The sequence below is a fragment of the Passer domesticus genome, chromosome 10 (genome assembly GCF_036417665.1).
Source record: "Passer domesticus isolate bPasDom1 chromosome 10, bPasDom1.hap1, whole genome shotgun sequence".
NCBI lineage: Eukaryota > Metazoa > Chordata > Aves > Passeriformes > Passeridae > Passer > Passer domesticus.
Genome location: NC_087483.1, coordinates 13644110 through 13671764, shown reverse-complemented (window position 1 = coordinate 13671764; position 27655 = coordinate 13644110). Strand labels below are relative to the sequence as shown.

General features: G+C 43.7%; 1 protein-coding gene and 1 long non-coding RNA gene across 2 annotated transcripts in view; one reads left to right on the top strand and one right to left on the bottom strand.

Annotated features, from left to right (window-relative positions):
- Window positions 1-27655, top strand: part of TMEFF2 (transmembrane protein with EGF like and two follistatin like domains 2) — a 124261-nt gene that overhangs the window by 93452 nt on the left and 3154 nt on the right. The window contains exons 8-9 of the mRNA XM_064433882.1: window positions 22786-22909; window positions 24430-24588. Coding sequence (XP_064289952.1) covers window positions 22786-22909; window positions 24430-24588 — 283 coding nt within the window. The remainder of the gene's footprint in view (window positions 1-22785; window positions 22910-24429; window positions 24589-27655) is intronic.
- On the bottom strand, window positions 19132-27600 carry LOC135308657 (uncharacterized). Its single transcript, XR_010369035.1, has 2 exons — window positions 26306-27600; window positions 19132-24301 (listed from the first exon to the last, which is right to left on the bottom strand). It is a non-coding gene; the product is annotated as an uncharacterized LOC135308657 (long non-coding RNA).

Genomic DNA, 27655 nt, shown 5'->3' with positions numbered 1-27655 from the left:
GAAGTGAAAATCCAGCTCATAGCACTGCTGGGATACCATGAAACGCTGCCATAATAGATATTACCTGTCAGCATTTAACTATGAAGTTAATAAGGTTCTTAAAATGTGGGGGGTTTAAGTGATAAATGGGTTTAATTTATTTGGAAGCTATAGTAAAATATAATGGCTGAATAGCCCTATATGGCACTTGAAATTAAAAACATGTAAATACTAGTGAGGTTTGGGAGACATTTTTTACACCCTTTGCCTGGCAGGATTGATTTAGAAATTGAACGTGTGCGCGCGCACGTGCATGCAAATGTTCACAGCTCACACTGAGAACGAAAGCCTCTGGGAAGGTCTGGTGAAAATGGGTCAGGTGATGCACTCATTGCTTCAGTTTCGTGGTATTTCTGTGGTTTTGAAGTGTTTGGAGAGAGTAGGTGTGGATTGCTGGGTTTGCTGAGCTGCGTGGCTCGGGTGAAACCCAGGTGACGGTTCCACAGGTGTGAACATTTCCTGCTGGGAGAGTGCTGGGGCAGTATTTAATCCAGCTGGTCATCTTCTGTGCCATCCCTGCACGCTGGGGTACCCAGCCTTTGAAATGATTGTTCTGTTCCTACTTAAAACAGTGTGTGATGATTAAAACATAGAGCTCTGAATAAGTGATGTCTCGGTGAGGCAGAGCAGTGCGAGGCGTTGGGGGTTGCTGCAGTGGAGGAGTATAAGTTGCTGTGGAAAGAAAATGCTGGGATAAATTTCTAAAATATCAAGGATGAGCCATGGTCCAGGTGTTTCCTACTGCCAAGGAGCCCTTCCATTGGTGAAGACAGGGACATGCAAAGAAAAAAGTCTTTGGTGTCTTTCCTCCAAACGCTTGCTTACCCTCAGCTTTTTGTGGGAGGTAGTATTCAGTTTTCTTAAAAGGCTGGAAAGGCTGATGTTGTGTCCTGTGGGGACAGGGGGCAGGAGATAAGGCCAAGTAGGCCAAAATGATTTATTTTAAGTTAGAAATAAGGCCAAGTAATGTTATTTTAAATCTTTTCTCTTTCTTGCTGGAGAGCTGAGGAGAGCACAGGCTGAGATGAAGGCCTGGAGCCCCTTTTCAGTGTGCAGCCTGTCCTGTGCTGCTGCTGCCTGGTGCATTTGCTTTAGGATGGCAGGGACCCACATCAGCTAGAGAGGAGACAGCAGGAGTTGTAACAAGAAGGGAGGGAAAGGCAGGCTGGGGATTAGGGAGGAGGAGGAGATCACGGTGGTGACAAAAGGAAGCCATGTCATGGGTCATGGAGGAAGAGGAGCACAAAAGGCACCTTGAGGTCAAGTGAGCAGGAGAAAGAAAACAGCTCTTGCTTAAGAGAGATGATATTTCAGCCCACATTCAAGAGGAGAGGTGGTGGGTAGAAGAAAATTGACTGCAGCAAAGTGTTGTCAGGGGTTGGGAGCCAAGGAGGGAGGAATCTGGGTTACCTGACAGGGAGGAGGGCAGAGCCAAGGCACAGAGGAGCAGGTCTGTAGTGGAGATGGTCTCCAAGCACCAGGAGGTCAGAAGGAGTGTGGGAACAGATGGTCCAGTGAGGGATGACAAAGACCTGTGGAAAGGATACATGGCACCTTCCTCCCCTACAGCCATGGGAGTGATGGAGGCATCCTGAATCAGCAGGAACATCCAGTAGGTACCTCAAGCACAGGAAAACACCATTGTTGCTCCTGAGAAAGCCACTTCTTGGGGCTTCTGGTGTGGCTCAGGCCTCACTGGGCTTCTCAAGGGTGGTGACTGTGTTCCCTGGGCAGGTCCCACCAAGTTCTATCCACTGATTTAACCTCAGCCACAGTCTCCTGTGCTAGCTGAGGTTAAAATTTGTGTGCACCTATTACTCTGGCTTAAATTTTTCATTTTTACATATAGTAACAGCATGTAGGGTGAAAATTGCTAGTTCATGCAGGGCAATCCACTTGCCTCCAGTGTCCCCAAATGTCTGGGGCATAACCCTGTCAGGAGACCTTAGGGGAATGGGACTGCTGTGTCAAAAAGCTGCAGCAAATCCAGCCTTCTGGAAATAATGAGGGAAAAGGAAGGCAGCAGTATAAAACTGAGGCTCAGTGAACATTCATGCATCAGTGTTTGCCAGACAGGAAGCTCTGTGCCATCCTCATGTTCTTTCAGCTGCAGAAACATTTGATGGTGGTGGCTGTGATAAGAATGTGGTGTGTTCTACTTTTTTCCCCACCTTCATATCTCCTCAGACAGGAAATGCTGCCCTAACCATGAGGAGCTTTGTGTGAAAAAGCAACAGTTCCTCAGCCTCTGAAGCAATTTCCTCGAGCCTGCAGCTTTCCACAGAATACCTTTGTTCTCTACTGTTTAATGGCACTAAAAATCGCCAAGACCGTGAGCACCGCACGCTTTTAAAAACATTGGCTTGTATGGACGGCCTTTCCCAGGGGAGAGTATAGCAGTGGGCTATAATTGATGCTGTCAATTATGCTAATGCAGCCAAATGCTCTTTGCAGGGACTGTGGTGGCTGAGCAGTGCTGGTTTCTCCATAACCACCCCCGCACACCCACCACGGGGGCCAGCAAATGCAGCAGCTCTGCAAACAGCCACAAGTCCCAAAGCCCAGCTGAGTTTTCCCACATCCAACTATTCAAACTGTCTGTTGCATCAGCATCTTTGCTCCCTCCTGTTCTTGCCAGCCTGCTGGTGCTCACCAATAACACACAGATCTTTGGTTTGCAAAGCCGAGGGTACTCGTTCCTTTGGGGGGGAAATCTTCGCAGTAGGTTTGCATCGCCTCGGTTTCTACAGGCAAGATTTATGCCAGCACTCTTAAGTGCCAGACCAATATCGCCCAAAAAGCAGTACCCTCTTTTACAACAAAGCAAACCTGAGAAGGGTGAGCTGTAGGAGGCCCTTCTCTGACCCTGTCCTGCCTGTCCAGGGTCACCATTCTGCCCTTGCCATGGCTGCCTGTGCCCTGCGTGTCAACACAGGGTCTGTACACTTGTGCATCTGTGCCTCTGTGCAGTTCTGGCCTCTCCTCCTTCTGAAACCCCAAGGTATTTATTAGACTTGGGGAGATTTTCACTCTCCTCAACAAATGGCAGATCGTTGACCTTGATCAAGTTTGTGCAGTGAGATTTGGTTTTACTGAATAAATGAATGGGTGCGATTTTTCCCTCAAATCCAATAGAAATACACTTTATCTTGCAATTTCCATGAAAGAGCATTTTGAAGCATTTTAAGTGTAATGTATGTTTTAGAATGTAGTGTCTGAGCTGAAAGTCCCATGATGGATGTTTTCTTGAATTTCCCATTATATGCATAAATAAGGCTGTTTTGGTGGCATTTTGGAATTCAGAGGCCAGGCAATCAAGGGGTTCTCATCTTGTTAATCCATTTGCCTATTTGTATTCTTCAGTATTTATAGTCTCTTCTTAAGATCTGGATATTAGCAATTATCCCCCTAATGACTTTATCCTTTCTCATCATCAAATTACAGAGGGTTTTTTTTCAAGCCATTTTGAGCACCATAAGGAATAAGTCAGTATGGATGTGCCATATTTCAATGTTATATATTCATGAAAATTGTCGGTGAAGACACTGACAAATTTGATAGACCTATTCTATAATATCATCTTCCAGGCCAGACAAACCTCCCCATATGAGCATTGATTAGATCAAGTCTCAGCAGCTGAATGCCAGCAGCGCACAGAAGCTGATAGAAAGGGGGAGGAGATATTTTCAGCCCAAATAGTCTCCTTTGGTGAAAAATGTGCATCCACAAGTGGTCAGTTTAAGCTGTATTTTTGGGTTCCTCCAGGGCAGTAAACTCTCCCTTGGCAGCAGCCTCGGGTGGTGCCTTCTGGGCTTTTGGGAGTCCTGGGACTCTCCTGCAGGCAGTGCCTCGCCTGTCATGCCAGTGCTGTTGCTGTGCCCAAAACTGATAACGAGCACAAAATGCTGCACGTCTGCTCATGGCTGCTCTGTTCCCTGCTCACCCTCCCGGCTTCCCGTGGGATTTCAAACCTGCATGACAGTCTTGGATCCTTGTCAGAGCGCTTCCTGGCACCGGGGCCGTCCTGGCACTCCCGGGGCTGCTCGGGCGAGTAATCCAGCAGATGGATGTGTTGCCCAAGCAAACTCACAGCTCCACCAAAAAGGGCAAAATCCATCTGTGTCAACACATCATCTTCCCTTGGCTGGGGCAGGGCTGTGGGATGAAGGCCATGACAGCCATTGCACATTACAAGGATAAAGGAGAGGTCTCGGACTCTTCAATGAGTCCCTTCAAAAGTCCAAGAGTCTTGGACTCCAAAACAAATACAATTCAGTCACAGTCGTCTTCATTGTCTGTAACAGGCCTGGAGAGTAGCCAGGAATCAGAACAGCAGTGCTGAATTTCTATAGTGACAACTTTTAATTCCCCCCTCTGGACTAAAATATGAGAACTTCGGACTAGATTCCTTCTCCAGATCATAACATTTTCAAAGTAGGTTAAGTTTGGAGTGTAAACCACTTGACATTGTCCGTTTAAATTAAATTTTGTGTCTACTAGTATGTCAGCCATTTGCTGAATTGCTGAAGAATAATAAAGCCCCAGAGCTTAGCTATGGGATATAAACTGTGGTGCATTTTTGCTCTGCCTTTGTGAACCAGGTTTTCCTTTCTTAATGGAATTAGCAAGTGAGACACAAAGCTGAACACTGTGCAACCATCACAGCTAGAGAGCAACTATTTCTCATCTGCAGCTTTGTAAAAATGTGAGGGAAATTACATCCTTGCATATGCAGATTTGCTTGCCTTTCGATTCCTCAGACTCAGAGGTTCTCACACTAAATAAATAGATTATATAGAAAGCCTTCCTGCTATTCCATCAAATCACTTAAAATTGAAAAAACCTAGATTTTAATATTTTGACAGCTGTGTGGCAGCATGAATGCTGTCTAGCTGCAGCCTCCACCTGTGCTCACACACACAGACACACACATTCCAACCTGTGGAAGGAACAAGAATGGTACGATTGATACATTTATTTAAAAACAGGAAGCTTTTAAATGTTGCTTGAATTGTTGTTTGCATTTACAAATTGCTATTTGCATTTGTTTGCAAGGTTTTATAAAAAGATACTTAAGTTTTATGCACAGTGAAAGTTCTCAAAAGGTGGTAGATGAGCTCTGCAAAACACAGGAAAAAAACCCATTTTGGATTCTTGTGAGAGGTTTTCAAACACAAGAGAGATCCCTGTATCCTGGTGGTCTCCAGCCCTTCTGTTGCCTTGCAGCTCCTCCAGTGTTGTTGGTGTCCAGAGGAAAATCTAAAAGGCAGTGATAGATACCAGCTATTGGGTCAGTAAATCTTACTGCCAAATACTTCTGAACTCAAGTCTGAGCAGACATCAGAGTGAGTCCCAAAGGCTCTTGTGGCCCCCAGACCTCCACTTGTCCTGGGTGTTTTTGAAATGAAAACCTGCAGCTACTTTTGTGATTTAACTCCAGGGCTGTACTAGGTGGAGTGTGGAAAGTCCCACTCAAGCGTTTTCCTGAGTCATGAGGAAGACTCGAAGTTTTATTTCTAAAATAGGGAAGGCTGGGGCAATAATGCAGTTGTCTTGCTATGGGCACTGCAGCACAGGCTACCCCAAGGGCTTTTATTCTGTAGAACCCTCTCAAATTTACCTTCAGATCCTGCTTGGCTCTATCTTGCTGAAATCTACATAATTTTTTTGGAATGGGAGACAGACACACTGTCATAGGGGTCACATAATAGCCTCACAAACAAGCCCCCTGCCAGGAAGGAAACTGCAGCACTCCAGAGTGCTGTGCCATGTGATTTAACAGCACTTACTCCTAACAGTCTCTTCCTGAGGAGCATGCAAAATAAAAACAGGCTTATGGAGATTTTAAAAACAAGCGAGAGGGAGAGAGAAATATTGCTCATTTAATCTGCCAGCCACAGGAGAATACCTCACTTTATATGGGAGTTCTTCTCTAACTTTGAATTGCGCACACTAAGCTTGGTAAAATGTGCCTTGTTCTTTTGGATTTCTGGGGGATTTTTGGTTTTATAATGAGATAAATTTTGCTTTTTCATTACTTACAATTTCCCAGTGTCATGCTCATGGAACCTGTAATTGTTAGCATTAAAACTTAAATTAGGTCTCAGGTGAACTGCTAGACATCTCTTTACCTTAGACTGATGTAGCTCAAGGAGGAAGAACATTTCCATTTGTGCCTCTAAAGCTTAGCCCTTAATTCAGTCACTAATGAGTGTGAATCAAAAGTTGCAGAATTCGTTTGTGCTTTTTTCCCATAATAAACAATTTCGGTATTGTTGTGAGTGAACATTATAAAGAAAGCTATTTGATTTACATTAAAGCTTGGGAGCCTGAAAATTCAACAAATCCAGGCTAAGAATTTGATCTGTAAGAAACAAACTGGAAAAACAATTCCAACTTGTAACAGCAGTATTAGCATGGGCAGCCTAAAAAAAAATACAAAACCAGACCAGGCTATTTTACTCTTGTCAGCATCGCTGAAGCATTTAACTCCTGGAAGTGAATTCAGGTGTAAATGATATGTGGGGTGAGGGTGGAGGTTGTAATCCAAGTATATTTTTTCATGTGGGGTTTCCATCAGAACTGTGAGAAATTCATGAAGCTTGCTCCAAACACTTCTTCTGCTTGCCCAAGACTTGCTTGCTGTGTGCCTTACTTGTTGATTTTCCCCTTATGCTCTCATGTTAGCAGTCTTCTGTAACATTTTGTTCCCTTAAAGGTTATGGATAAAAACAGAAATCCCATGTGCAATAGAGATGAGCAGACCTGAGTTCATGAAGGCATTTCTACAGATTCTTCCGTTTGTGTCCCATTCCAGAAGCACATAGGGTTCTATTTGCGTATATTTGGTTGTAGGCACACGGTTTTTGGTAACTGGGAGAGGGGCTGAGCCCCATCCCCAGTGGGTGCAGCTGTGAGCAGCAGGTGAGCAGCACTGACAGCAATGAGCCATGGAGTGCCCAGGGGCACTGAGCAACCACCAAAGGGAGCAGAGGGCACACAGGTGAAATGCATCAACAGGAGGGGATAAAAGACTGGGCTAAAGAACAAGAAGGGCAGATGCTTGCAGTCTTCTGAAGTGTTGTGGTGTTACTCTGTATAGGTGGATGCTTAAAGCCTTCTGAAATTGTGTGGTGGCCACCACAACTGTGACATTTGGTGTTATTTAGAGCACAGGAACCCATCTTCAGAAGCAAACCTGAACTCTTCATTACTTGCTGATCTGCTGCTCAGTATCTGTGTTCAAGGTAAAGCTTGCAGAAAAGAAAGGCACCTTCCTGCTTACACATAAAAATGTGATCCCCAAAACTCAACACAAGCTGAATTGTATCTGATTTCTCAAGTTATCTTTAACCACATACCTACTTCCTAAATAGGACCTTTAGTGGAAAGGGTAGAAACCCTCAAAAAACTACATTTATGGTTTGCAGTCGTGCTAGGTTTTATGCTCTAGATGAAGCTACTCCCAAAATATGTTTTTCCTAACCTTTGTTTTCTGAGGTTTATGGGGATGAAACAGCATGATCTACAGCCAGGGTTTGGCTGCCATGAATATATGGAATATGCACCATAATTCCTGGCTGCAGCCACTGCCATTGCGAAGGGATTTACAATTATCCAAAAAGGTCTCTTTATAGCTGACTAAATCATTTTGCAGCACCAAGTTAATACTGCATCTTTCCCATTTTCATGCCCCTCCTTTGTGACAGACCAGCATTAAATAGCAGAGTTCTGTGTGAACTCCACCTAACAAGGCAGGCCATGAAGTGGCTTCACAGATCTGTACTTAAATTTATTACAGACAGCCCCAGACCTGCTGCACACCAGAAGTCACAGGGAAGCTTAAGTTGTTCTAATTTTGTGGTCTAGAAGGACTGTGCAGGCCAGTTCCTCTGCGGGACCAGCAGTCTGACACTTGGGTGATGCAGGGTCACATGTGGGGACTGTGCTGGGGTGCCTGTTTCACACTGTGCTGCTGTTGTAGGTATCATCTGCAACCTCAGCATCTCATCCACGTGCCAGGAGCATGGTAGATACTGTCTTTGGCATTTTGACACCCTGAAGGCATTTCCCTCTTGATGGAATCTTCTTTCCTTTCTCAACTCCCCTGTTTCTCCTACAAGAAAAGAAAGTTTAAAAAAACCCCAAAAAACGGCATCTAAGACAAGATTCTATCAATCTTCCTCAGGGAACAGGCTGGGAAATTAATCCTGTTTTCTGGATTTGGGGAGGGATTTCCCTCACCCTTGGTTCCATCCTTCCTCTGGGCTCCAGGCCCTTTGATCATCTCAAGAGTCATCTTTGAAGGATACTGTTCAAAATGGTGCACAGCAGCTGTTTGCCATCCACTACACTAATTTGAATTAGTTAGATAGATATTAAGGAGTACCACAGTGTATTTTTATGCCCAGAAGTTCTATTTTAGGCCTAATTTCTGTGAATTTGCTGTTAGGAATCCTTGCCTTCCCAAGGATTTGAGAGTTAAATTTATAATGAGATGCTAGAATATCCATTTTCAGGAAACATCAACATTTAAATATTTGTGTTTGATCTAGTCTGAAATGTTAAAAAAATTATTTTGAAATATTCATAGAACTGAATTTCCTCAGAATTTTGTTTCATGGGATGTTTTGGCATTCTTTATGAAATGTTAGATATCAAAATACCACGAGATGAAAGCATATGACAGTTGTAATAAATAAATTGTAACCATAAGGAAAGTTACTACTTAGAACTGACTGAAACATCCTTTTCTGTAGAAGGAGTAGCATCATGTCAAATTGCAATACAAACACAAGATAATTTTATCATTTAGACACGTGCAGTGGTAACCTGAGCTTTATTTCACCTGGATTCAGAAGTATAAATGCATCTGGTGGAATTAAAGGAAATACAGTTGGAGAAGAAAAGAAGGAGCTGGTATATTTATTTTTAGTAGACCTTCAGAGTTAGACTAGATGGAGACAAGTGCCAAATTCTGCCTGGTTTAATAGATTTGGGTAAAGAGAGTGAAAAAGACAAATATTTTGCCACAACAGTTTCATTTGGCTGATGGTTCTACTTCTTTCCATTGAACACACCTGCTGAAGGATGCATTTACCTTCTCCATTGAACACACCTGCTAAAGGATGCATTTACCTTCTCCATTGAACACACCTGCTAAAAGCCACACCCTGCACTGATTTTTCAAGCAATGCAACATAACTATTCTTTCCATATCAATATTTAATGTATGAAACCACGAGTGACAGAAGCTTGTTTCTGAAAGAAAATGGAAATGGTTTAGAGAAAGTATGAATTTCAGTGGGAGGTGCAGCAGTGTGAATATAAGCTGTGCCTTCTCCCATGTCCATACAAACATTCCTCTGCATTCAGGATAAACCCAGCCCTGGCAGTTGGAGGAGCACCTCTGTATCACCAAGCAAGCAGAAGTGCTCTTAATAACTCAGGTCTGAAAAGCAGTATTTACCTGCCTGGAAAGGTGACTTCTTACACACTCGGGCTGTCATTTTACCTTGTACCCATGAGCCTTAAGTGACTGTGAAACTCTCTTCTTGGAAATACAACAGCTGTAAACAAAATGTGCTATTAGAGTACCTGTGGCAGTGCATGTCAGAATATTATCAGCACTGAATCAAAATGCACTGCTTTGCCTACTGCTGTTAGCACAAGCCTTAGCCATTTTAAACAGCATTACATAATGGCAAAATATTTTTCAGGGGGAAAAAATAAATTAAAACTCTCCCTATGGTTTTAATCTCCCTCTTATTTTATCTGTGGTTTAAAGCTGCATCAGGTATACATCAAAAACACCCCTTCCCTAGAGTATTTAGTTTACAATTTCATTTAATAATGGAAGTGTGCTTCCATCCAGCTAGGATGGGAAAGGATTAAATAAAAAGCATTGTTCTAAAATCAAGTAACAGTAGTGCAGCCTGTCTCCATGCTCTGCAAATGAAGTAGCCATGGAAAAGCTTGTTATTAGTCTATAATATCAAAACTGATAAACTATTAGTGTTTTGTCAGGCATGATAAATACTAACCATTTTCCTCTGCAGATTGCCTCAACAAGAACTGTGACTGTTTTTAGACACATCTGGCACTGCAGATTTTTTTCCATCCTGCATTTCAGTGATTTAAAAGGCCTTGGCTGGGCAGAAGGATGTCAGCTGTTTGGTTTAAAATGCTGTTATAAGAGTCAATAAGATTTAAAGAGGCAGTAGGTAAAATTCCAGCCTTGCTGAAAGTAGTGGGAGAATGACCATCAACTTTAATGGCTTTGAGATTTCTCTGTATGGCTTTTTTGTCCATTTTTATTCTTAGTAAATTTTCCATTTCATAGAATTGCCCTTTCTTTTCCATTCAGCTTCTCCTGCTTTCAATATTAGCTCTAGGAGTGGGCGCAGAGTTAAAATACCAAACCCTTTATTTTCACAAATGCCATCTTTACAGCTCACTTCTGTGGCACTGCTTCAAGGCAATAATAACAGGTGTATAAAAATAGCAAATGCAGGTATTCATTTATTAAAAAAAAGAGATGTTCTTAATAGACTTTTCTGTCTGTGCTTCAAAATGAGCTGTGTGACCAGCGATGAATCCCAGGACCTCTGGGGCGTAGAGAAGCTGTTCCTCTCTTTATGGAAGGAAATTGCAGGGTGAGCTCTGTGCTCGCTTTCTGTCTCATCACACAGGGATGGCCAGGGGTCTGGATGGAAGGGTTTGATGGGAGATAGGCCAGCAGATGCTGTCTGCTCTTGGCTTATTTGAGCAGGCAGAGTCTGGGCTGGCTCTGTGGGCGGTGAGCTCAAGGGCACTGGAAGAGTTTGCAGTGAGCAGACAAGGGGAGGTGGCAGCTCCGTAGCGGTGTCTGCAGTGTGCCTTGGAGGGGTCTCCAGCAGCCCCTCAGGCTCTGACAGGCACAGGGTGTGTTCTGCAGCCTTGGGTGGGCTCCTCTCTGCATCTCAGAGATGCTGCCTGATAGACCTGTGGTACTGGAGTAATAGGCAAAAAGCTCAGATTTGTGTGGTGACATTGGAGGCTTTTGATGCGAACCCAAGAGCACGCAAAGGTTTTGGCTCTGTCCCTCCATTGCAGGGTTTCATGACAGATGGGAGAGAGTGTATCTTTGGTAAAATAGCAGGTTTTACTGCAGTGACATTTCATATTGTTTTATCCATTTTCTCCTACACTTGAAATTGGGAATAGTAAGGGATATCTCTCCAGCTCCAGGCATGGGAAAGGATGCACACTGCTTGGAGTGTTCCTGTTTACCAAGCAGGAATTTCAAACACAGTCTGCTGAAGGCCAACCCTCTGAGCAGCCACAAAAGATTTTAACAATACAGCTGGACTGATACAAAAAGCAAGGTTGTAGACTTGTGTGGACCCATTGCAATCACAGTTTTACAATGCAGGACTCAGGGCAAAGGGTTGAGTAAAAATAGCATCAAACCACGCAGGATTCATCCCTCAGCAAGTGTAGCATTTGATTTGTATGGAGCAGTGATCATGGGTTTGCAACATGCCAATAAAATGTTTCTGAGCATTACAAAACTTTTCTGAATAGCCTGAACAAAAGCAGTGAAAAGTATGGCTGAAACCATGCTTTTAGCCAACAACATATCTCTGAGTAGTCACAGGCCATTCAGGGTCATGCTCTGGCAACTAAAATAACCAGGATATTCACAAGGGATTTGCCAGGCATGTGATCCAGGAAGTGTACAAAAATACCACATATAGGAGTCAAGTATTTTTATTTCAGTCTCCTATTTTCTCACACACACACTTCCCCCAAAATTCTGCAGCTCTTTCTTTAGTTTCCTGGATGAATCCTCTCAGGCAGCATGTTTTTACAAGCACAGATGCTACCTTGAAAAAAAAGAAAGGAGGGAAGGGAGCCAAGTGGGTGTTACACTTCAGCTTGGCAGCATCTTGCCAACATGTGCCCCAAAAAAAAAGGATAAAAAAAAGACTGCTTTTAGTAATCAAAACTGAATATAAAATCAGTGCAAAACTAGGACTGTAAAACCTTCAGATTGTCAAAAGGACTGAAGGAAACGCCTTGTAGCCAAAATGACATCCCTGACCTACTTGTCGGCGCTGTCACGTACCTGGGTAACCTTTTCTTATCCGTGCCTTCCATCAAACCTCTGACAATTTTGCCATTCATACTTGCTTTCAGCTGTAATTTTTTGAGATTGTTTGAAGTGTAAAACCAGAAAGTAAAGTCTCATAACACCATGCTGGCAGACCTAAATATAAGTCAGAGACCTTTTCAAGCACCGCTTCTCTGTGGAAAACAATCCATTCAGACCTGGAGTTCCTATTGGAAATTAGGGGGCAGCCTGGTAATTGGATTAGGGTGTGCTTTTATGTGCAGCAGTTTCTCAAGAGGAAGTTCCTGCTTTGTTTCATTGATTGCCTGCCTGATCTTTCTGCCAGTAAAAGCCATGCAGGCAGCTGAAGGGGCGAGGATGGATGGAAAATGCAGCTCTGTGTTATGTAAGATGTGCCTGTTCTCTGGGTGTGATCACATGGATGCAGGTTTTAAGTGCATCTCCACACAAACTGGAAGCATGCTTTGTTAATGTACAGTTTAATTGCTTAAAAGCAATTTCCATCAGTGTAGTCCTTACAATCTGGAAGAGCTGCTGCTTGCACTAGTACTTAAATTCCTGCAGGGGTGCCAAAGAAGGGAAAACTTCAGGACATCTGGGGTTGGATGTGCAAATTGGAGTCTACATTGTTCTAGACATTGGAGGGAAAAGGAAGAAACTGTATTTGTCTTCCACATTTCTAGAAGTGGTTTGGAAATACCGGATAAAATTTACAGGTGTGATCCTGGAAACACACCAGGCTCAATCATACATGGTACAGGAGTTAATGTGGCAGGAATTGCAAGGGCATAACTTAGGACACAGCAGTGCTGCTCTGAGAGGACTTGCACCCCATTTCTCCAATTTCATAGTGCCCATCAAGGAAACTCTATGTCCTAGGTGGGTAAGATGAATCCTGGTCTTTTTCTGGATGGGCTCCCATTTTTCTGCTGGAGCCCCCTCCAAGCACACCCTCAGCTGGGAGATGGAGCCATCATCAGTCATGCCACTGTCCCCGGGGCAACGCCAGCCAAACGATCCTGCTCCTTACACATCAATATTCCTGACACCCGTCTTCAAACTTAGGTCATGCATATCCATCTACTTTTCAAAAAGTGTCAGAAGGATACAAATATCCCTTCACTATTTTTAGAGCCGTATCAAAAGTATTTATCAGCTTTCTGGCACCTCATCCCATTTGTCATAGTTGATGCTATCTACCAGTTGGCAGTGGAGGATGAGGTGCTCTGGAAATGCAGTGGCGAGTGGATGAAACTCCATGAGCTGAGACCACAGTGAAGGTGACTTCTGGGAGTTGTTGTGCCTCTTGTCACAGTCAGGGAGTGCCTGTCATGGTTTTCTGAGAGCAGGCAGAGCCCTGGGGCTCACGGGAGCAGCTCATCCCCACCTCGGTGTTTCCCAGCCCAAGGGGATGTAAGGGAGCAGGGAGCTCAGCCTGGGAGCAGGGCTGAGCTGTGGGAGAGGAGGACAGCTGATGTCTGGTGACCACCATGGGCTCTACTGCCCACCAGCCCTCCCACACTGCCTGGTGATGCCCAAGGAGTGCTGCCCTCAGCACACACCCTGGCTGTGCATCCCAGCTGCAGCATACACAGACGTGCAGTCTGTGTATTACACACCATTCACACTGCTCATGCAGGGTGGCACAGGAGAAGTGCTGAGAGTCATGCTTTGCCATGCACACATTGCCAATGGGAAACTCTTCCAGCTCCTCCCTAGCACACACCTCGAGGCCTGAATTCTTCCATGTGCAGGTAACGTGTTCATCGGCTCATGCCACAAAACCAGGCTGTTTTCATAGCACTGTTGGTTTTCAGAAGGCAATGTATTCAGGTTGAAACTTTGCCCACATACCATCTGCTTCAGCCTTATCTTTTTTGACAAGAAAGCTGAATATATAATGTCCACTTGGTTTTCCTGGTGTTACATAAGGTTGTGGTTTTTGTGTTAGGTTTGCAGTTTCAGAGCTCCTCAGTGGCTCCTGCAACATGCTCCTGCTCTTGTTTTCAAGTGGAAAATCAGTGACAAAAATCAATACCATCTTCATAGCTATAATGAATGTGACCCACAGGCTTTTTTAGGATGACCACAAGCTTCCATCGTATGTCTGAGGCCTATTTGCAAATATTGATTGGTATTGCAGATTATCTGTAGCCGTTTCATATGAAATCTTAAGGTCTTGCAGTTTTGCTCTCTGTGCTCAGTTTGGTATCAAAGGTACAGCTATAAATCACAAGACCCACCCAGAGACACTATTGATAGCTAAGGTTGCTGAATTGTGAAAATTAGGTGTTTCAGGGGTTTTTTAAGCTGCTTGAGGAGAATGGTTCTCAGTCAGCTCCAAGTGAGGGAAAGCACTACTCTGGAATCGAAGCAGACTCTGTTTACTTGAAGCTGGGGAAAAAAAGTGGAACCTTCATATGCAAATGTATGGCATTTGGAAATGTCATATAGCCACATCTACATATAAATAAGCTGCTCTGGAGTGCTGCACTAGCCAGGCTGCTTTGATATAGAAATTGCAGAGTAGCACACAAAGCAAAAACAGCAGGACGCCACTCGGTCAAGTTCAGGGAGTTTTTGTTCCTTAATCATCACATAACAAAGTTAACTAATAGTGCTGTGTCACTGCAGAGCTAATCTGGGAAGGGTTGTGAAGAGCTGCTGGTTAGTGAGAATCATGTCTGTGTGCTGCTGGGGCTGTGCAGCAGGGATGGTGGTCTGTCTGCTGTGCCCCAAAAGACAGTGCTAAACGTAGATATTCCTCTGGCAGCGTCCCTCCTAGCCATCCTCTGCACATCCATGCCTGCTTTCTCTGAAGGAGACACCATTTGACTGAAAGAAGCATCTTCTGCTGCTAGCATCCACATACTGGGATGGTGTTTCCATCTCTGTTTAATCTGGTATTGAGCAGTAAATTGAAACTCTCAGGCTTACTTTTTCAGAGGAGAGGAGGACATAGAGAGGAGCCCTGATCTGGCTGTTCCTGTCCATTTTTTACCCCCTCCAACACTGGCGCTAATGAGTAGCTGGAGGGGAGGTGGATGGGAGAGAAAACAAGCCATGGGCTCAGCTGTTGGGAGGAATTTCTCACAGAGGGTGACACTCTGCTCGTGCTCTGCTCCTGCAGTGCCCGTGTGATGGATCCAGTGCTGGCCCCTCTGCCTTCAGGCACGCAGCCTAATTGGAGGGAACCTCACAAATCTCTAAACTGACATCAACTCTTTTTCAACACAAAATTACAATAATAATAAGGTTAACTCATCCTCTAAGGGCTCTGTCATGAGCTGCCCAAGGAGATCATGTGCAAGGAGATAAACTATGACTTTATTTCTTTACACTGCTGGTTTCTGAAGGGGGAGGATGCTGCTCCCACAGGGCTGGTGGCATCTCTCTTAGGCAGGAGAATCTGAGTGAAGGGAACATCATCAGCTTGCCAAAAACAGAGAGTAGCTGAGTTAGCACGAAGAGGGATTTAATCTATTCTAAGAATGGGGTTAACACAGATTTTTTCAATCCTGTCACAAAAGAAGGCAGTACAAACTGTAAGGGCCCCTTTACCCAGGGCTTTGACAAATCCACAATACAGCCCTGCATCATTAAATCACAACCTAGCAATGATTGCAGCCCTGGCAGTGGCTGTCTTAAAGAGCTCTGTCTGTGTTACTTTATCCACAAAAGTGTGGGGAGATGGCTTGGGGACAGCTGACACACAGATGACACGGGAAGCCAGGGATGTCACCAGTCTGCTGGCCTGGGAAGTGGCAGGTGCCACTGGCACAGGGACAAGCAGTTTGTGGAGCTGCTACAGGGACAGCTCAGTGCATCAGCCTTCTCCTGATGTCCTGGAATCAAGGGTGGAGTGCAGCATCAAAAAGCAGTGAACTGCTGCTTTAGGGGTGGTCTCAGTCAGGGTGAGAGGCTGAAATGTGGCAGGGAAGCAGAGGAGGTCAGACAAGGTGAGGCAGCAGCCTGCCTTACCTCCCTGAATGAAACAATCACCCCAGGGAAGAGCTGAGCCTAATGTGAGCACCTGGACACAGAGAAAATGCTGCTTTGGAGCAACACATTAGCCCACGTGGTGTTTTTTGTCTTCCAGTTTAGCTTTTATTGCTGGGTGTTCCCGTTCAGATGTGTGAGCAGTGGTTGCTGCCAGGTACCCACATCACTGTGCAACTTTGGGTTGTATTGCACCTTGTATGCAGTAACTGCTTGGTAGAACCTTATTTTACATGCAGGAGCCTTGGCTTTTAGGGACCTATACAATCTCTAGGGTAAGAAATTTGTGAACTCAAGGAGATGACAGACACGGTGAAAAATAAGGGTAAAAAAACCCCAGAAAAACTAAACCCTGGTTTAGTTTTGAGTAGACAAATGGTCTTGTTATGTATGCAGGAAAATGATTAACAAGTTGCTTGATTTCAGTCACTTTTCTCAAAGAAGGAAGATATATTCACAGATGTTGCAAATAAAAGTGCTTCTTGATTTCCGAAGTTCAGCAACAGCTTTAACATATATAGCATAGCCCCCATATATATGCTGACAAGCTGAAAGTATTCTGTTCCCCATTTGAACATCTGGGGATTATTAGTGTCTTAATTCATTGGTTTCTATTATTAATTATGGCAGCAGGCTGAATAATTACGATGCATTGCTGCAAAGACAGAGCACAATATTTTTTTTTCAAAGTGCACTAGGACATCTTGCCATCATCTCAAACATAAAAAGCCCTAGATTATTTTTAAAAAGGAAAGTGGATTTTATCTTATTCCAGGGAACTGATTTGCATAGGGACATTTAAAATTAATAAATTACTGTGTTCAGCAAGCCTATTTTGTGCCTGAGAAAAGAAGTGAATGTAATTTATTTCACCATGTTCCATTTCTTTTTTTCCCCTTGGTGAAGCAGCTAATATGGGAAGGGTATTTTTTGTGCAGTTTATGTAGAAAAACTAGCTTCAAGTTTGTACTTGGAGTGGCTGCAGGAGGAATTTAGGCTCAGGCTGCAACATAGTGGTGCCAGACATTTTCAGCTGACATTTGGTGTCTCATTTTCCTCTTGCTCTCAGGGAGAGTGGGCTGGTGAGCTCCCTCTTGAGCAGCAGCAAGCACTTCCTTCGGAATTCTCACTCAACGCCCACCCAAACAGTGATTTTCAGGCGAGTTGCTTGCACACATTTTCTTCATTGTGAAGAGGCTGTGTAATTGTAAAAGGCAGGTTTCAGGAGAAGGGAACGTGAGGGGTGAAGGTGCCTCCTGGGCTGGCCCTGAGCAGCTGGCAGCAGGGCAGCTTTGCCAAGGACAGTGTGCCTTGGAGCTGGCCAGCAAACACCCAGGAGAAATCTCTGTTCTCTCATCAGAGCTGGGTCTGAGCTGGGGTTTATCATGGCAGTTCTTCATTACAGGGGAGTAGAAAGCCTGCCTAAGGACTTCATTCCTAAATTGTCGTGGGACCTCACTTCCTGCTGGATGCTACTGAAGTACCAGCAAACCTGCTAAAGCAATTCTGCATTTTCAGAGGAAGCAGCACTATTACCATGCTTCTCCTGGACCTTGGAACCATTCCTGCAGATGTTACTGGCCTGAGAAAGTTTCCTTTTACATCCCAAGAGCAGCAGTTGCTGAGTCTGTGAAGACTGAAGATGAGTAGCAGAAATACCCTGTGTAGGCTCATCCACAGGGTTCAGATTCCCACCTGTAGTCAATCAGCTGAAGCTCTTTCCCAAAATTCAGGACATCCCTGCCTTTGCTCCACAGGTGGATACTCTCTGCATGTTTGTTTTGATTTCAAACAAGAATTGCACAAGAAGTCTCTTTCATGCAGAGCAGAAGAGCTTTCTTAAGAAGGTTCCCAGTGCTGTGCTCTGCAGCAACTCTTTGAGACCTGCCAGGGAGGTACGAGGGGGATATGCTTCCAAAAGAGGCTGAGAATGTAAAAGACATACATTTGACCCAAAAATCCCTTTTTCCCTTCATGAGTCCTCTGATAATGTGATGTGTAAGGAGTCACTACTTCAATATCAGCGAGAGCTTCTCTCTGCAAATTTGACTGACCTCAGCAGTATTAAAAGATTAAATTATTATGTAAGTCAATTCTCCTTAACCACTTTTACCAATGAGATAGGTGTCAAAATAGCTTCTGCTGCACATCATTCACTGTCTCATCCCTTATTTGATGAAATATATGTGTCTATATGTATTTTCAGGTCTTCCCTTGGTCTAGGGATGACTGTACACTAGGTGTTAAAATTGTATGTGAGCCAATATTTTCTCATATGGGCACAGCCTAATAGTTATTATTTCCAAAGCTCCAACATTACCTGCTGTACATCAGCCAAAATGCTAACATCAGAATTTATGAGCATATTCTACTTTGCTTGCTTGAAATCACCTAGAAAGTCTCACTGATTCACACATGAAGAATGACAGATTTATGAGCCCTGCAGAACTAATTGTTAAGTGCCTGACAGTCAGTTCTTGGATACAAGAATCCTATTTTTGCCTGCATTTTTATTTTAATTTCTCTAAAGTGGATTGTAGGACCTTATGTCTGGAAAGAATTTTCTGGGCACTCCAGACAGTACTTCATATAATCCTCATCAAGGGCACTAATGGATTTATTCCTTTGTCAGCTCAGCAGCACTACTGCACATGTTTGGTTGTGGAACAGAAGCTCCACTTGGGAGCTGGGGACCAGTGAGGGCTGCCCAGAGAAGAGTCTGGCTGCCTTGTTTTTCACCACTTGCAGAGTCACATCCTGCCACCAGGCAGGCTGCTCCAGCTTTTGCATTTCAGCTTTCACTGAAATAGTTACCTGAGAATCTGAAGGTATATTCAACTTACAAAGACTGAAGGAAAACCATATAGCTAAACCAGAAATTAAAATTAAAATGATGCAAAATATATTTTAAATCATTCTTCTGCGCCGTCTTGATGAAAGGCAGGAACAGGCACGGATATTAAGGAATTTAGACAAGATAGCTTTAAATAATTTATTTAACATTTCAGAAGACAATCCATCAGGGAAAGCAAGATCACTGAGTGGGTGGTCAGCCACACTGGGTATCTTTTTAGGATCCAGTTTATCCCAGAGAAATAGCTCATCATCTCCCTGCCATCCACAGAGAGGCTGGAGAGCAAGGGTTCAGCTGGGAGACTTCTCCAGTCAGAGAGATGATAAGCTCTTTCAAGCTACACAAAGTAGCATCTGGCCTCCACACACTTCAAAATAACGTGTTTTGACTAGTGTGTCTTATTTGATAGGCTATCATGTCATGGGCTGGCACTAACAAGGGATGTGAACAATATGAAATGTCATGTTAGGCTAAAGATGAAAAAAATGCTGCAGAAATGCAAAAGATGTTGGCTTCATCAGAGTGACTTTTTAGATCACAAAAGTGCTTCAAGAAAAAGATTCTTGAATACAATTGATCTGGAGGGGGACGATGTATTTCTTTTTTTGAAATAAAAACGACAAGCATTTTGAGAAATGTGGCAGGAATTTCTTTTGTCCAGAGACAGGAGAAACTGATCCAGTCAGCCCAGTTTTTACCTCTGGTCTTTATAGCTGGCTTCTGCTTCAAATCCTGTCCATCACAAAAAGGTACAAGTCTGTCCTTCTGGCAGAAATAAAACTTGCCCACATTGTTGCCAATAACAATGCAGCAAGTGTAGTGTGTGAAGAGCAGCTACTGAATTTAACATTACTGAAACCTGAGTAACTTTGAATTTGATCTGTGTCATTGCTTTATGCATACAAATCTGCTGTGCTTGGAAAAAAGTGGGTTTGTATTTAGCTTAGCTCTCTGTAGGTGTGAGGTTGGTGTGGTAGAGGGGCTCCTTAGTGTAGTGATACTGTAGTTTTTCTAGTACAAATTGCATCTGATACTGAATTTATAAATAATCCAAAGTTTTTATAAGGGTTGAAGTCTTAATTTAGGTTTAATTTTTTAAGATATGTACAGTGCTTGTTTGCTTCATAACCTCAGCATGATTTTTATTTATATCCTCTCTTTTTAGAATCAGTTTATAGTTCCTGTTCATGGTGATAAAAACCCTATGATGCATTCATAAGAGTTGGTATCTCATCAACAGCTGGATTGCTGAAAAGTTCTCAGGTTCTTCCAGAAAGGGAGCAGTCATTTTCAACATCAAGGGACTTTTAGAGCATGCCTGGGTGTTTGGTTCTCTACACTGGCTCTGAAAATAATGGATTTTGTAGTGAGAAAAATAACCTGTTTTGAGGCAGGGAAATTGTGTGTGTGTGTGTGTGTGTGTGTGTGTGTGTGCGCGTGTGTGTGTTCAGAATGTGCAAATGGGAGTGCAAATTTCTCAGTCTGAAGGAAATGATGTTTTTATTGTAGTCTGTATTTCAATTAACCTAGATGGCAGATCAAACTAAAAATGTGGTTTTCCCCCCTCTCTGCCTTTACATAAATCCCTGACTCTGTTGGAGGAGTCATCAGTCAAAATGAGATACAGATAATTTGTGTCTAAGTTTTGTGGGCTTTTCTGAGACAGGTGACAAGTGTTCCTGTAAGAAGTGTTTACCCTATGAAGTGTTTATCCTACAAATGCTAGCAAAGCTTGGGCCATCTCATTTTAGATTCAGTAAAGCATTTTCCGTCACAACATTATGCTTAGAGGTGTAATTACAAGTTCTGCATGATCCTAGATTTACTTTAAAGTGTGCCAGAGACCTTGTTAAAGAAGGAATGGTTTCTGCCCACATGATTGCCAGCCCTACAGCCTACACACAGTGAGGGCATCTGCACATCCACATAGGTCCTGGTCCCACTTTCTAGTCCCAGGTGAGTCTGTCCTGAAAGTTACAATTTCCCCCCATCTTGAAGTGAGCCTTTAAAAAAACCCCAACAATTAAACCAAAGGATTTTATACTGTTTTAATTACACTGCTGCTGAGAGAGGAGGGATTCTTGCACTGAGTAGTGGTGCACAGACATGTAAGAGGTACCTCAATACCAGAAAAGGAACAATCAGACATACACACACATGTGCATGTGCACACAGGGCAGTCTCCTGTTCTTCAGAGGGGAAGCAAACTTCCTCTGGTAATGGAGGATTTGAGGGAAATGGCATTATGTTTTCCACCACAGGAAAAAAATGTGTATTAATAAGGATCCCATACTTCTTGCTGCAGTTTCCTGGACAGAAATAGATTTGAATGTGGGCCATAGCAGAGGTCAAGCACACCCAGAACCCATCAGGCAGAGTGCACCCATGCCCCTGCACTGCATGGTCCTCCACCAGCCTTGCACAGGTATCCCAGTGTGATCAGGGAACAGGGAGAGGCACACGGGCTTGTGTTCAGTGTATGTGCATTCAAAAAGATGCAATAATGGTCCAGAGTGCAGAGGTCCTGAAAATCCTAAGGGTGAAAGAGAAGCTAATGCTGTCAGCAGGGACACAGAGGTTGCCTGTCATTCTCATTTGCTGGGAGCTGATCCTTGCCTGTTTTCACATAAGGACAATATAACCAACTTTATTAGTGCAAGTGGTTAGAGACTCTTACAACTCTCCTTGGACAGCAGCAACAGAAAAGAAATTCATTATGAAAATCTGAATCTTGGATCTGCTGCACAAACGTTTCCCAGAGGTGGGATAATACCTAAGCATGCCTGCTGCTGGCATGACTGGCTTGGAGGCAGAACACAAATTGCAATTGTTTTATAACACTTGGGGACTTCTTTTGGAAGATAAAAATGCTTCAACTTATTTCCGTGAAAGCTACATTTCCTCAGACATCCATCATGAGATTTATTCTTCTGTTCTTAATTAATCATGGCTAGAAGACACTATGACAGAAAAAGGAGTGTTAGCATTTGAGATATCATAAGTATTGGTTAAATGGAAGAATTTGCCAAAGCGACCCAGGTTAATTAATACCTTGGTGGCCTACGAAATTCATGTGAGTTCGTGGTGGTAACACTCTTGTGTTTCAGCCTGTGAAGTTGAGCACATACCTGTTTCAAAACTAAATTAAGCCTTCATTTTCCTGGCTGCATGAAGGGATTTCCCTGGATTTGCAGTCTCAGTGACTCTTTAACTGCTGCAGAAGTAGGCTCAGAATGCCAAACTAGTTTGAAGTGCTGGATGCTGTGGGATGTGAAGGAGGCCAGTGGACTTCGGGGCATGGGTGTGCAGCACTGATGATAAACTTCAGCTCTGGAGTCTCAGTCTACTTCAGCCATAAAATTGTCTTTCTGTATATGTTCTGTTGAATTAAGAAATGCAGAATGTATATTACATGCAAATGTCCGGAGTCTCTCTCCCAACCTTGTCTCAGTTTGAGGGGACAGTCTATAAAGTAAAACAGAAATAATCGGGTATTTTGCAGGTGCTATTCTGTCATCAGATTTTGAATAGTCACGTTATTTGCTTTAACTTGACAGGAATTATAAAAGACTGAGATAAACCCTTGCAAATCTCACCAACTTGTTTGAAGGGGCAAAATCAGCCAACCTGTCTGAAGGGGCAAACCCTTGCTTCCCATGAACAACATCTTTCACATCTTGCTCTCTGGTTTTCCTTTCTTTCATCTGTTGAGTTCTTTCCGTCACTTTACCTTATCCTACATGGTCAGGTTAACGTTCCCCTTCACCTGTGTTCACAGAGAATGCAAATAAACTGGAAGAAAGTGCAAGAGGGATCTACATCCCTTGTCCAGAGCATTACAACGGCTTCTGCATGCATGGCAAGTGTGAGCACTCCACAAACATGCTGGAACCGTCGTGCAGGTAACCCTTCTCCCGCCAGCAAGGGAAGGCTACACCCATGGAAATACTGACTTACAGAAACACTTAATCTGGATCAACTAAGGAAAATAATGGCAACCATGGCCCTTTGTGCTACAAAATCCATCAGGCTTAAATTATTCAACGAAGTCCCAAAAGTGTATTGAGTTATGAACAACGTTAATTGACTGTAAAGCCATCCAGTAACCTTCAGTTATATTTAGATGTGTTTTTAAAAGCCCTTCACAGGGCACTCAGACCTCACTAGGTGCCCTCCTCAGCCTGAGGGAGAGGAGTGCCACCAGGGTATGTCCCTGCTGTGGCAGGAGCAGAGCTCGTGGGGCAGCTGGCTGGGGCAGAAGGGGCTGCTTCAGCAGGAGGTGATTTTGGAGGAGGTTTGGGCAGGGAGGAGGAATGCAGTGAAAGCACTGTAGTACTCCTGCAGTGAATGCCTCCCTGAACAGGGGCAGATATTGCTTCTGAAGTCCACACAGTGGCCAGGTGGCTGGAAAAGGACATGAACACCATTTTCCTGGGACACTGGGATGGGACCGCAAAGATACACACACCAGATCTCCCCAGGACAGAACCTCAAGCCAGCTTTTCCCAGCTCACACAAACAGCCAGGACACATTTTGCTCTTTGCAGCTTCTGCATTTTAGGTGCTCCATTCAACTGAAAAATGTCATTTCCTCAAGGTGCTGGCAGCTGTGGAAATGCAGGGAAAGAAAAGGAAGCACAAGGCTTAACCCATCAGGGTTAGTGCTCCACTAACACACCTGAGAGGAGCCCAAGCCATCTGTCTCAGTCCCTGACAGTTGCTGCTGCCATTGACCTGGATTTTCACATCTTGCTTGGGCAATTAAGTGGAAACAGGGCAAGAGCTAGAACTGTAAAAGCACTGCTTGGCCCCAAAATCACAGAGCAGAGTGGGGATGTCAGGCTGCAGGAGGGGAACTGGTGAGCAGTGCAGCAGGCAGCATTGGGGTGGATGGCTGCAGCATCAATAGAGGGGTTTTTTATAGCAACCAGACGAAATGTAAATGATGTATCCACTTTCAGGAACATCTAATCACATTTCATATGGAGCCTGGATGATTGCTTATCACCTCCTTAGGGGTAATCTGCATAAGGAACCAGAGCTCGATGGCTTTTCACCCTCCCCCACCTCCCCAAAGAAAGGGAGAAATCTAAAGTATGTTGTGCAAGGAACTAAATGGATTCTCATCACAACGTGCAAGTGGTTCCACTTGAAGCCAGTTATGTCTTGGTCCCCTGGGTACCTCCTGGCACTCTCACAGTGTTATTCACTCTCACAGACCTTGGTGACACTGAGGACCACAAGTCCTCTGAGAGGCTGAGCACTCACTGATACTCTCTCTGTGGGAGTCCATTCTGAAAAAAAAAAAAAAAACCACAAAAAAAACCCCATAAGCTTATGCTTCAGCCACTACTTTTTTTTTTTTTTCCGGCATTCTTTGAAAGCAGCAGGTATAACAAGGAAAAAATATCTTTTATTTCAGATGTGACGCCGGCTATACTGGACAACACTGTGAAAAAAAGGACTACAGCGTTTTATATGTGGTTCCAGGTCCAGTACGATTTCAGTATGTCTTAATAGCAGCTGTGATTGGAACCATCCAGATTGCCATCATCTGTGTTGTAGTCCTTTGTATTACAAGGTCAGTATCTCTGGTATTTTACAGTAGAAAGACAAAAGACTTTTGTTTTTCCTGCAATGTGCACTGATTATACCGATTTCTGCAGTGACATTGCTGATAACAAATGCTATTTAATTCACCCACAAACAGAAGATATCATCTGGTCCAGCCAGCAAGTGCTCCTTCATTATTATGACTGAATTTTTACTTCCATCTTAATCAAACTTAGGTAGCAACGGTGCCTACAGCAAGTGAAGTTCTCTACTTTGTATTCAGATGCTTGGACAAATATTGTTCATATAAATAGGGGAAATATAAATACAGCAGCTGGATCAACACTTAATAAAACTAATCATATCTCCATCTGGTTTCCTTAAGGGCCCATTCCCTTAGTCCTAATCAGGCAGAGCATACAGACTTTTAAGCCTGTTTGCAACCCCGCTGATTAAATGATTTCATTAGGCTTGAGTGCATGTTCAAAGGCACTGCACATGTTTTAGGGTCTTCCATATATGATGTACCCAGGGTTTTTTTCTTTAGTGAGGAGCAGAGGGTTGTGTGAATGGAAAAAGCCCCAGGGTAGTTCAGAATGAGAGGGGTAAATGCAATCCTTCCCCCCCATGTGCTGCTCTACTCCCCCACTTGACTGTGTTACTGTCTCTGGGAGGGCTTGGGGTAAATTCTGAATGTCAAACATTTACAAGCTTCTCTTAGAAATCACAAGGTTTAATTAATTCAGTTAGCAGCAGTGATAAATTGCTCTTTTAAAAATTATTTTCTTTTTAAAATTGAAAAAAAAGCCAGGTATCATAACTCCATATAAAATAAAATCTCTACTTTATTTCAGTCCCTGTGTTGCACTACCTGGCTGGAAGACAAGTGTAGAGCATTTGTTCCAAGAAAAGAATAAAGAAAAAAATTCATAAATCCTTCTCTGGCCGAAAGGCACAAACCAAAACCTTTTTTAGCCATAGTTCATCACCTGAATGGCAACTACCAAATGAGGCAGTAGATTACAGGAGGTGGTGTTCACAGAGGTAATTCAAACAACCAAAAATACAGCGTGTAGGGAGAGAAAGAAAGTAGTGTAGTAATTGATAATGGAATAAATGTGTATTGTTTTGTCAAGTGAGTCTAGTTTTGTCACCTTGATGCAGTGAGCAAAGTACTTTATACTGAAGAATGAAGACAGGGAGCTCTGAGTGATCTGGTACTGTAATGCAAATTACCTGTCACACTGTTTTCATACAGAGACAGTACCTTTTCCCCCACACTTTGTAACCAAGTCAATTTATGATCTTTTGACTTTTTTCTGTAATGCATGTAATTACTGCAGAGCATCCTCCATCCCAGCATAATGATTTGAGATACATTTGCAGAAGTGTGCTCTTAAGTGGCCTAAGAGAAATCCACCTGACAAGAGAGTGTTGTGGCAGCATATGCATGAGCAATTGAGTTTTTGAAGTTGTCTGCTTTGGAGAACCTGACTGTACTGGTTTGAACTCCACACCCTGAATTCTTGAAAGTGCTGAAACCACCTTGCCAGGCTCCTGGGAGAAAGAAGGGAAACTTCTTCATTCAGAGGGCATTGCGGCCAAATTCTTTGCTGCTCATTTCAGTGCAACTTCAGCTAATTAATTAATCAAGCGAGTTTGGTGCACTGCATCCATGTGAGCCTCACAAAACTACCATTGTAATCTTCCAGCTATCATTACTGTTGTTGCTCTTAAAATTTTACCTGTACAGTGGTGCAAATCTCTGGGGGTGTCCTCCGTTGCTAGAAGGCTCTCAGCGAGTCCTGGAGACTTCTAGGGCTGTTGCTGCAGACACTTTAATCTGAATAAACAGGCTGCTGACAGATGAGGTTTGCCCCTGGCCCCTCCTCTGCCTCCTGGGCACTTGGCCCTCCAAGTTGCCAGCATTACCATTTCTGTAGCCACAGAAGCAACAGAGTCAGAGGATGGACTCAGCTGAAAATGCAACCAACAGCAGTGATCATGACTAGGGTTTAAGTGACTCGGTGCTTGGCTACTCATCACTAGTGCCAGCAATAAGTTTCTGGGGTGGAGGAGTAGGGAACCAAATGCCGAGAGGTAAAACAGTGAGGCACAGTCTGCCCAAGGACTTCTAGCTTAAAGATAAGGCAGAAAAAGAAGCAGTGATTAAAGTGAAGGAGGATGGCAAATAATATAGGTATGGCCTAGTGTCATAATGATTCTCAGCAGTTTTCTTTGCAGCTTTGCATTTTTAGTGCTTCCCTAATGTTTAGTCACAGCAGCTTATTTATGTGAAGAAATAACTTGATTAAAAATGAATGCATAACGTGTTTTACCTGCTATGAATCACATTGTGAGTAACTTGAGCTCCCGAGCAAAGCTTCAGTGGAAGGAAGGAGGGAGGGCAGCCTGTGCTCCAGCACTTGGTTTACATCAATGTAACTGCTGTGTTCATAAATGAATGCACCCCCCACACAGTGCACTACAAAGGACTTTTGATTAAAGAGTTAAGAACCAAGGAAAACCTATCACACTCAGTTTTAGAAGATGATTAAGTCTCAAAAGCTGGTTAAACGCCAGTGCTCCCTTTACGAACCCCTGCTGCACTTCAGACACAACTCACCTGTAAATGCAATAGCATTGTGTGTAAGCAGCTTGGGGCCTTCCCAAGCTCCCAGCCATGGGTAATGTACAATTGAAACACGGGCATTTTTGGTTCAAAGATGCTTTTTCATCATTTTAATTGGAGTAATCTCTACATTTGAATTGATTTCTCTCGAGCTTGAAGCGACTATATACATACTATCAGTGTTGGTTTGGGGAAAGTGCCTATGAGATGGTCATCTCCTTGTGTCCAGCTGGAGCAGCTGGTGTCCACCATGCACAGCTGCATCCCCTGGGATTGCTGACCATCCTCATCATCCCCCAGCCACCTGGCTCCTCCACGTTTCATACAAAATCAGTCTGGTTGTGCCCACTGTGCGCTGGTTGCCTAACCCTGCTTCACCTGGCCGAGTGCTGGGGCAAAGCAGGGCTGTGAATCCAGCTGCTGGGGGCTCGGGGAGGAGCCCTGGGTGTTGGTGGGGCTGTCT